The 10128-nt window shown below is 37.9% G+C and overlaps 1 protein-coding gene across 1 annotated transcript in view; it reads right to left on the reverse strand.

Annotated features, from left to right (window-relative positions):
* rorc (RAR-related orphan receptor C) overlaps window positions 1–9828 on the reverse strand; it is a 19928-nt gene extending 10100 nt beyond the window's left edge. Inside the window, exons 1-2 of the mRNA XM_046045983.1 lie at window positions 9760–9828; window positions 4405–4434 (exon numbers count right to left, since the gene is read on the reverse strand). Of these exons, the coding sequence (XP_045901939.1) occupies window positions 4405–4434; window positions 9760–9811 (82 nt within the window). The 5' untranslated portion in view covers window positions 9812–9828. The remainder of the gene's footprint in view (window positions 1–4404; window positions 4435–9759) is intronic.
* Window positions 9829–10128: the final 300 nt, after the last annotated feature.

Genomic DNA, 10128 nt, shown 5'->3' on the forward strand with positions numbered 1-10128 from the left:
GGGGGGGGGGGGTAGTATTTTGAGACATATTTGTAGTTTTAAAGAAAATACATAATACATAATAATATTATATTATATGCATGCTTTTCTCGTGTATTTGCATTCAAAAATACAGTAAATAAAAGATAAACATCGTACCAAATCTAACTTAAAATTCCTGCTGCGTACAGCAGAAAAGTATCAGAGAAACTCTAAAAATGACTGACTCACTGAAACAAAATCTAGAAATGCCTGTCAGAATTAATCTCCTTTTACGAGAAGCCAAGATTTTGGAAAGCAATTTCTTAAAACAACTGTAATATCTTTTTAATAAAGGAAAAAGAAAAGAAACAAACAGAAAGCAACAAGTGCTCATCGTCAGATAAAATGAAAGTTCTTGCCGATGAGGCGAACAGGGGTATTTTAATAGGAAGTATTTCACACCGCACTTCTGTATTGAATATTTTGTTACTAAACATTTCTGGTTACATATAGTTCAGTGCGGACTTCAGCTCTACAGGTGTCACATATTTACGTTTTAGAATCAAACCGTGTTGGTTGTTACGTAAATGTAAGAACTACTGAGTTTCATTCATTATTTAACAACAACAAAGTGGGGAAAAAATCTAACTACAGTACCTGAGAAAGAGACAAATGATCAAAGCCAATTTGAACACCAATTAGCATCAGTTTTACCATATTTTACTTTGAAGTGCAGGCTGAATTTGGGGGTGTTTGAAAGAGGTAATGTTTTGACAGCAACAAAGAGAGTGAATCAACTGCTGTATTTCATTTACCATATTTTGGGTGGGAATGTGTCACCTGCAATTTGATGTTAGCTTTGATCTAAAGCCAGACGCTTTTGCTGCTTTGGAAGTGCTGCTGTTTCTGCACCCAGAGGAACAAGGAAATCCTTTTTGATAAAGAAACTGTATAAGAATCTACGCAGGAATCCCCCGAACACAACAACAAAGCCATATGAAATATGCATGTGAGTCAGTTCAAGCCCACCATAAAAGTGTGTAAGACCAGAGAATTAGATCACTAATTGTTACTTGATTAAGTTATTAAGTTGACGATATTTAGCTGTAAAATTGGTAATGGGAGCCCCCTTTTCCCCCTTTCATGCACACAATATCCACACACAGCTGCAGGGCTGAGATATGCTACATCTAGGCGCCATCTAACAAGCAGCTGCGGATCTGAGCGTGCATGCACAGGCGTGTGTGTGTGTGTGTGTGTATTTGTATGTTGCAGGAGAGAGAGCATGTAAGCAACTCACATAGAATAAATTTATTATTCCTCATCATTTGTCTCTTTGCTTCTTCTCCTCCCCCATTTTAATGATCACATTTTCACAATATTAAGAGCCTCTGCATCCTGTCTAGTGTATGTGTTTAGAGTCAGTCCATTCAAACTGATGCACTGCGGTTGTGAAGCATCCTGTTTTCCTGTCTCTTTCACTTTTACGTTGGTTAGAATACGGTGGAAGTATCTGCAAAAAGGGTTTGTAACTTTGATGTCATGACCTGGTCTCTTGAGTCCTTATTAGTTTCATTTGCTTATTATATTACTTATCATGGAATTATGATGTCTCTAAACAAAAGCATTCAGCAGATCAACTCTTAACGTGTGAGATGTAAATAGTATACAATATAAAGCATGCATTTTTATACAACTCACTGAACTCTGATTTCCAACATCCTAACTCAGCTCGCTGCCCTAGGTGAACCGTACATGTGGGAGGGTAGAAATATCTTAGACATGATTCAAATCTTAAATGCATCAAAGGGAGTTCAAAATTGAGTCATGTTACCAGACCATAAAACTGAAACGCATATATCGGTGTGAACGCACTTCACAGTCATCCAATCAAGAACTCCAGAGAGACCCAATTAAGTATCAAAACAAATAATATGGTAGACTTTAAATTTAACGTACATGAACGTGTGTGTGTGTGTGTGTGTGTGTGTGTGTGTGTGTGTGTGTGTGTGTGTGTGTGTGTGTGTATTTTATGGCATCTATTAAACAGCAACTAAAAATATCTTTTGCTGATCAAACCTTAAACGTTAAAGAAAACATTCAAGAAAATTTGCGTGACATGTGTGCAAAATTGTGACATTTAGAGGCACTTTGAAGGTGTTACTCTTCAACCCGGGTACATCAAGTCATTAATGAAAAGTTAAACCGAAAAAGCCTAATCACACAGCCTGATAAAGTTCAAAAAATGTTGACACGTTTGAAGCCACAGGTGTCAAAGTCTGTGTGAATACACAGTTACCTCAAGGATTTGACAAAAGCTAAAAAAGAAAAAAAAAACACAAAGACCTACAACTGTTTAAAACCGAAACTTGATGTTCTTAGACGCCTTGATAACAACACGGCGCACCATCACAATCATCAGGTTGCAGTCTAACTGTACAGTCAGAGTGGACTGGAGAGCAACTTTGAGCAAAAACAATGTAATTGATCTAACTGATAAAATATATTTGATTGTACTGCCCACACACACACACCAAAGAAGTTCATCCCTACCTCGCATCATCCTCACTCCTCCACTTGTCTCAGACGTTTGTCCCACTTTCACAAAATCACTTTTCCTCTCACTCTGTGTAACAATAGTCTTGTACACTTTTCGCACCACCTATTCTTTCACTCCTTCAATCTTCTTTTTTCGTCTGTCCTTTAGCAAGCCAGGTCGGGTGCTCACTGCAGCTTTAGCACACTTATTCAGACTTTTGAGTGTCAGTCACCGCCTCACCTTCCTTGTTAGTGTGTGTGTGTGAGTGTGAGTGTGTGTGAGTGTGTGTGTGTGTGTGTGTGTGTGTGTGTGTCGGTGGTAAGTATGTGTGTATGTGTGTGCGTGAGAGACATAGAAGAGGGGGGACTGTCCCCTGCCCTGGCTTCTTTCTCAAGGTACTTTTTCCTCATACCTTTGTTGTTATCCGTCACCCCCTCATTGTACACCACGTCAAAAAATTCACTTTTATAGTGTCTATCACCTTTAAATATCTCCCTGAGAATTTAAATCAAACCATTTTCAACAGGAATAACTGGGGGATGCAAACACATTTCAGTACAGTAAGATTTTATTTATTCTCTAAATTGCACTTGTAATTTCAATTTGTTGACCTTTTGATTACTGTCACATATTGATATAGACTGACAGTATCATTTCATTTCATTTTAGCAATTAAATAATTATTTAACAATTAATAATTTGCCTCTTTCTACTCTTGAGCTTATTGTAGTTGAGTTTGCAGATCTTCGGTCACGAACCTACAGTGATGGAAAAATTACTGAGATCTTATATTTGAGCAAAAGCAGCAAAACCAAACTAGGATTCTCCTACAAATAAAAGTCAGAAATTCTCATTTTTACTTAAATAGTAGTGCAGAAGTATTACCATCAAAATGTACTTAAAGCAAAGTAAAAGATATATATCCTATTACTGGATAATTATTACTGATGTATTTAGATGTAAGCGGCATTTTAATGTTGCAGCTGGTTGAGGTGAAGCTAATTTTAACAACTTTATATACTGCTTGGTAGTTTAACAATGCATAATATTTTATATGCTAGTTATATGTTTTGTATGTAAAATCTTTATCTTCAAAGTAACTAGTAACTATATCTGTCAGATAAATGTAGTACAATATTTCCTGCTGAAATGTAGTGGAGTAGCAGAAGTATCAGAAAATCAGTATTTTAATAAATATAATTATAGTTATCTTTCTCTCCCTTTTTCATCCCTTCATCTACAGCACCTGATTCACCAAACGACACAAGACCACCACGACTTTCTATTTCACCCTCCTTCCTTACTGCTAACCTCCAAAGTGAATCCAAAATCACTCCTCAACTCTGCAGGCGCAGCAATCAGGTTTTACGTTCACGCACACTCACGTACAAGCAATAATCAATAAAATCATTACTATTTTTGCTCAATTTGTTTATCATCACACCACCTCACAATGAAGGTTGGCGGAGCGTTCACACGGCATCTCCACACTTGATAACGCGCCCAGGTGTGCTAAAGTTGTGGCAAAAAGTGTTAAAATAGACGAGATGTTATCGCTGTCATCTGTATTCAGATGCTAAAGTGCCAAAGCCTTAGTAGTTGGTATTTTCATCACTGTGTGTATGTGGTGTGTGTGTGTGTGTGTGTGTGTGTGTGTGGAGGGGGGCAGCACAGGTGCAACACATAGCGGCACACACACTGCGCTGCTAATGGCCCAACTCCAGTGACACCACAGTGCCTGTGTATGTGTCTTGCTGTACAGGTGCAATGTTGTATGTTCACGAACTATGAAGTTAACCACAATGCATGCACAAATATCTAGCACAAACACAAGCAATGTCATTGCCACATGCAGACAAACATGCTCACACATACAGAGACACAGTATCTCATAGAGAACTTACTCAAATGAGTCTTCTTGGACACGACTCCTCCTGAGGGCAGAAAATGAAGTTTGTGAATCAAAACTACACGACACAGGCTGTAAAGTTTTACTACGTACTTTACTACTGTATTACATGAGAGTATCCGGGTGAATATTTAAGAAACAGAAACACAACACTGGTACCTTTTAAAGAGGGCTAAGATGTTTTTAACAGCTATTTAACAGAAAGTACATTTACTCAAGTGCATTTTTTGTAATACTTTAGTATTTACATTTTCTGCTACTTTTTACTTCTACTTCACCACACTCACTGGGAAATATTTACTTCTTTGTACTCCACTACATTGATCTGACAGTTGGAGTTATAGTATAAACAACCACAACAATACCAGCTACAACATGAAAGTACTGCTGACATATTAATACATGTCCAAAAATATTAATAGAACACTGATAGCGGCATTCTGCATAATGAGTACTATTTATTTGATACTTAAAGTATATTTTGTTGATAATACATCTGCTATTTAAGTAAAGTTTTAAATGCAGGACTTTGAACTTATAATGGAGCATTTCTATAATTTTGGAGTGATACTTTTACCTAAGTTAATGATCTCAACGCCACCATTGAGACCTGCACTGTCGCAGGGTTAGCTTTGCAGTGAATAATCAATGATTACAACTGGTTAAATCATGCTTATGTTCAAATGTAACTTCAAAATCATTCAAATCAAATACTCAAATATGCAAATCCTCAAAATATGTGAAATACTGAAAATTAAATCCATGGGTCGGAATTCAAACACACTAGCATAAAATATGACCAAGGTAAACTGTGGCTATAACAGATTCAGCTGTGATAAACTCCGCATGGTCAAACCCTTAATGGCAGTTTGGAACAAGGTTTGCAGGGTTTATATTTTTTTCCAATGCACAAAGGCCTGTTGACAGATAAGGAGCCTTACTGATAGCAGAGAGATTAAATTAGAGGATTCCTATTTACTGTGGCGCGTTCCTTTGTTATGTTTCTGTGACTCTTTGGTACACATACACACACACAGCAGATAAAGGCAGAGGAAGGTGGGTGTCTGTGAAGCAATAGGTCTTCTTTTTTTGTCTACCTGTTTGACCACAATTGTGAGAAAGTCTAAGTTGCAGTGAGTGTGGGTAAATGCATGAAGGGTCTGAACCAGGGGGTTTATTTCTGTAGTTGTATGTGTGTGTGTGTGTGTGTGTGTGCGTGTGTGTGTCTGTGTCTGTGTGTGGGGGTTTGTGTGAGACGGAGAGGTTTGAAGGCAGGGGAGATAAGTATCAATGGAAGACGTAGAGCTAGCCGGTCTTTGTCTGGCGTCAGATCAGGCCCTCTGTGGTTTGTACTGTTTTCCTCCCATCATCAAATCAGTTTTGCTTCATAAGCAGAAAGCATGGAATGAAAGCAGGGCAGTGCATGTACACACGGAAACACACAGATGTAAAGAAATTTCATCACTAACTGAGCAAAAGTTTGAAGGTGATTGCTACATTAAATGAAAAAGATTTATGTCAAGCTAAATTATACTTTAAAAAGGGACTTTTTAGAACGAAATTTAAGCATCATTTCCAAATTGAGAGCAATGCATTTTTCATACTTTGGTGTTTAAATTTTTTCCATGGGCTTGAGGGTTGCTGAGCATAGTTAATATGTCAAACAATTACATAAGCAGTGCACTAACATGGTTTCACTGAGGAGTGTTAAGATTATTATATGTATTATTATTATTCTTTTCATTAGACAGTAAAAATGCACAATGTCATTTTCCCTAAAATATATAAAGTGGTTGTTTGTTGTTGTTTGTTGTTATTTGGTAAGTCACAAACTTTTATCAACAAAAATGAGCCAGGTTAAATTAAAAACTTTTTTCTGGATTAAACAGTTGGTTGGTGGTGGAAAAATAATCTAATGCAATCACCAACATCGGCTTCTGTAAAAAATAAATGTGACAGCAGGTACACATGCCAGCCATGAGCCAAGCACCATGTACACACACACACACACACACAAACGCACACACAACACAAATAAACACACACTCATTGTACATGCCCCTGCTGAATATAGAGACACAAACATCAACATCATCTCACCAGCGTCTCTACACTGACATCTAAGCTGACTACTGAAGTGACAGTTGCTGCGTTACATAACAGCACTGAGGACCACTGAACCCAGAGAGTAGGCCGGTAAATTTGCCTGAATATAAACCATGACACATTCAAAGATAGATACAAAAGGTAAATATTTTACAAGCGGGATAAGAAACTTTATTTCCTCCCACGTGCACTTTTTAACCTTAAGGTCAATGTAACATTAGGTAGAGTAAAAAAAATGTATGAAAGCAGCTGTTGTTTTTTCTGACAAGTCTATGATGGGTGAGTAAGTATAGTAGGTAAGTAAACAGCAAAATAAATGTAAGAAACTAATTTAATTTAACAAAATAACAAAGCATTACAATATATGATAACGGTGTGATGTGAAAACAAACTACTACTGAATACTTAGAACACAAATACATTTGTATAAGTTCAGTTAAAAGCAGGCCTGATAGAGAAGGTTTGGATGTTGGTCAGGGTTGGGGTAGGTTGTTGACTAAAAAGGGGGGAAAGGGCTGAGAAATGTAGCTCAGCACTGACCTCTAACAAACAACAAAAAAAAAATCAGCATCACTTTAAATCAATACTAAACTACAGTACATTGGCAGTGAATGAGGGTGAACTAAATCTGGGGCAAAATGCTCTGTCTTTTTGTTTTAAAGACAAAGATTCAGGGTTGACAAAATAAAAGTGTCACACAGTAACAGCAGCTTTCATAGTTTTAAGGTGATAAAAAAGAAATTTGGAGAACGTCTTATCGAACACAGTACATAACTGTTTAAAAATGTTGGCCTATAAGTGACTTACAGTGACTAAAGAGTTTCAAAATACATTAGTACAAAGGCTAAAATGGTTGTGAATTTTAGAACTTACATAGTATTAAAGTATGAAAAGTATTAAAAATGAATTAAAACTTTGTATTAAGTTGGAAGAAATAAGCAGACAGCAAAAGATGCTAGATGCTTGATATGACTTTGGTTTATAGAGAGATACTTCCGGGTGTCATTATTGTGACAACAAACTCCGATATTAAGTTCACAAATTACCGCAGAATAACATATCATGAAGAATAGGGTCGGACCCACAATGGATCCCTGAGGGACACCACATACATTTTGTATCAAATAATGAACAGGAGCAGGGTTTTAGCCTACAGACAGGTGGAACAGCAATGTGAATGTTGTGGGGGGTCGGTGGTGTCCGAGAAGAGGATGCTGTCCAAGCTTCGTTTCCTTTTGGACAATGTCTCCCACCCAACCTGTGACGTGCTAGTCAAACATAGTAGTACTTTCAGTGCAAGACTCATCCCTCAAAAATATACCACAGAGTGCCACACAAACTCATTCCTGCCCGTGGACATCAAATTATTTAACTCCCCTTTCAGAGTGTCAAACACACAGTCTCTTGGTCAGTATGGTGCAACATTTCTGAAACTAATGTGCAATATTCTGTTTCAAGAATTAATGTGCATTTTTCTTTACTCTCTGTCAAATACAATTTTTAAGGATTTTTAATACATTCCACCTGAACACTATCTGTACTTATTACTTACTACTACTTTTTTTAGCATTACACTTCTGTATAGCCTATTGTAAAATAATGTAAATTTCCCACACTCTATTATATATATTTTTATATTTATTTTTAGAATGTATACTTTGTTATATTCTATTTACCAACTTTCTATCAATATTCTATTCCTTTATACTTTGATGGACAAAGTGAGCAAGTGTGACACAGGAATTTCTTCTCAGGGACCAATAAAGTATTTCTGATTTCTGAAGCGGTACCAGCGACGAAACCCAGCACTCGAGAAAAATGAGAAGACACCCACAACAGCCACTAAAACCAAGACACTCATCACCTTGAGAAGAGCCATCTCAGCAGTATGAAAAACTGTAAAACCACACTGAAACTCCACTTTAACCAGATTAAAACACCATCACAGCAGTTCCAGTACCTGATAAGTAAGCTGATGTTGTTGTTTTTAAAACAAAAAAACTTTAACCCCATAACATCCATTTTATTTCCCCTTCAGTAGCTTAAATGTTGTTAAAATTGTCTTTTTTCCCCCCATTCTGTCAGACAGGATCGTGTATATTGTGTATGACCTTGCTCCAGCTCCAGTGTGAGTTTGAACAATGCAAGACATGACTTCGACTGACCCATGCCAGGACATTGAGGTTGAACAGGTTTATAATGTGGTAATATAAAAACTAACATGCGTTTCCCTACAGTATTTAGTATATGATTTCGTTCAATTTAAAATCTCTACCACTTGACAATATAAGAAATACACTTTGAACCATATTTGTGTATGTCTATGCATACCTGACAGAAAAAATCTGTTTTTGCTCAACTGCTCCGTTTATCTCTTTCTTTCCACTATAATACCACTAAATTACTCTAATAATGTCAAAGTACACCACTTAACATGAACAAACATAGGTGTAATTAGATTGCTCAAGTAACCAAAACTATCTGCATGGCTCGGTTTCACTGGAAATACTGGCCATTCAAGTAAATGTGATTGTGATCCTGTTATGTTTACCTGAGTAAATTGTATAAATGCTTGTTCTTGTGCTTTCTTTTCCTCACTCTGCACTTCACACCCATTAAACTGAGCCATGAGCAACAATGTCATTCACAGTCATCCCTGATACAGTTGCCATGCTATGAAAGAAACAGGAAAGGTGTAGTGGGTTTCTGTGACAGACGGACAATGTGTTGTATCTCAAGTGAGTGCCAACAGTTAGATTTCATCCAGGCAGAGGCTTTGAATAGAAAAGCATTGACCAAAAACAGAAGCAAAAATAAGAACTAATCCCCAAGGATTACTCCGGCTTACTGCCATTCTTACCCACTCACAGCACCTTAACCACACCCCAGTGAAAGGGATGAGGAGGGTTACTGTGTAAAGATGGATGAGAGTGGAGGGAAAGAAGATTATAGTGAACACAGTGACAGGGAAGACAGAAACAGAATGAGCTGGTGTAGGACAGGTAAGCTGAATAGGGTAAACAGTGGGAGAGAGGTAGTAGATAGATGTGGGTAGGAGTGGGCACAGAATGGCATGTTGGGAGATAAGAGCAAGGCTTGCCTGAGAAAAAAAAACACGTTAAAATATAGAATAGAAACGTAAAAGTCAAATAAAACTATCCAACCTGCATGCTGCTATTTGAGCACCCCACAGACGTGGCAGATGTAATTTGCAGAGCAAAACCTCAGTGATGGATCATCTTACCTCTTTCGAAGGGGGCGTCACCTGGGGGCACGTCGGGCTCCTCATATTCCATAACTCTCCTTTCAAAACACTGGGTGGGCCCTACACTCACCTCACACACATAAACACACACCTGATATGTCAGTCGGTTTTTGAACTCCGCCTGCCGCCATTTGACTCAGAAGGTAATGTGACAAACCTCGAGCTCATGGGCTACCTGTTGGTTGTTCTAGCGCCCGGGACGGCGCAGGCATTTGAAAACATGCACTGCCATCTCGCCTCCTTCCCGTCCTTACAGCAGCTCCCAAAACTCGGTCGTCATCTTCTTACCCTCTCTGTCAGCCTCCCTTGCTCAACACTATACCTCCTCTTATGTGGTTGTTTTGAAAT

The sequence above is a fragment of the Micropterus dolomieu genome, linkage group LG03 (assembly GCF_021292245.1).
Source record: "Micropterus dolomieu isolate WLL.071019.BEF.003 ecotype Adirondacks linkage group LG03, ASM2129224v1, whole genome shotgun sequence".
NCBI classification, from domain to species: domain Eukaryota; kingdom Metazoa; phylum Chordata; class Actinopteri; order Centrarchiformes; family Centrarchidae; genus Micropterus; species Micropterus dolomieu.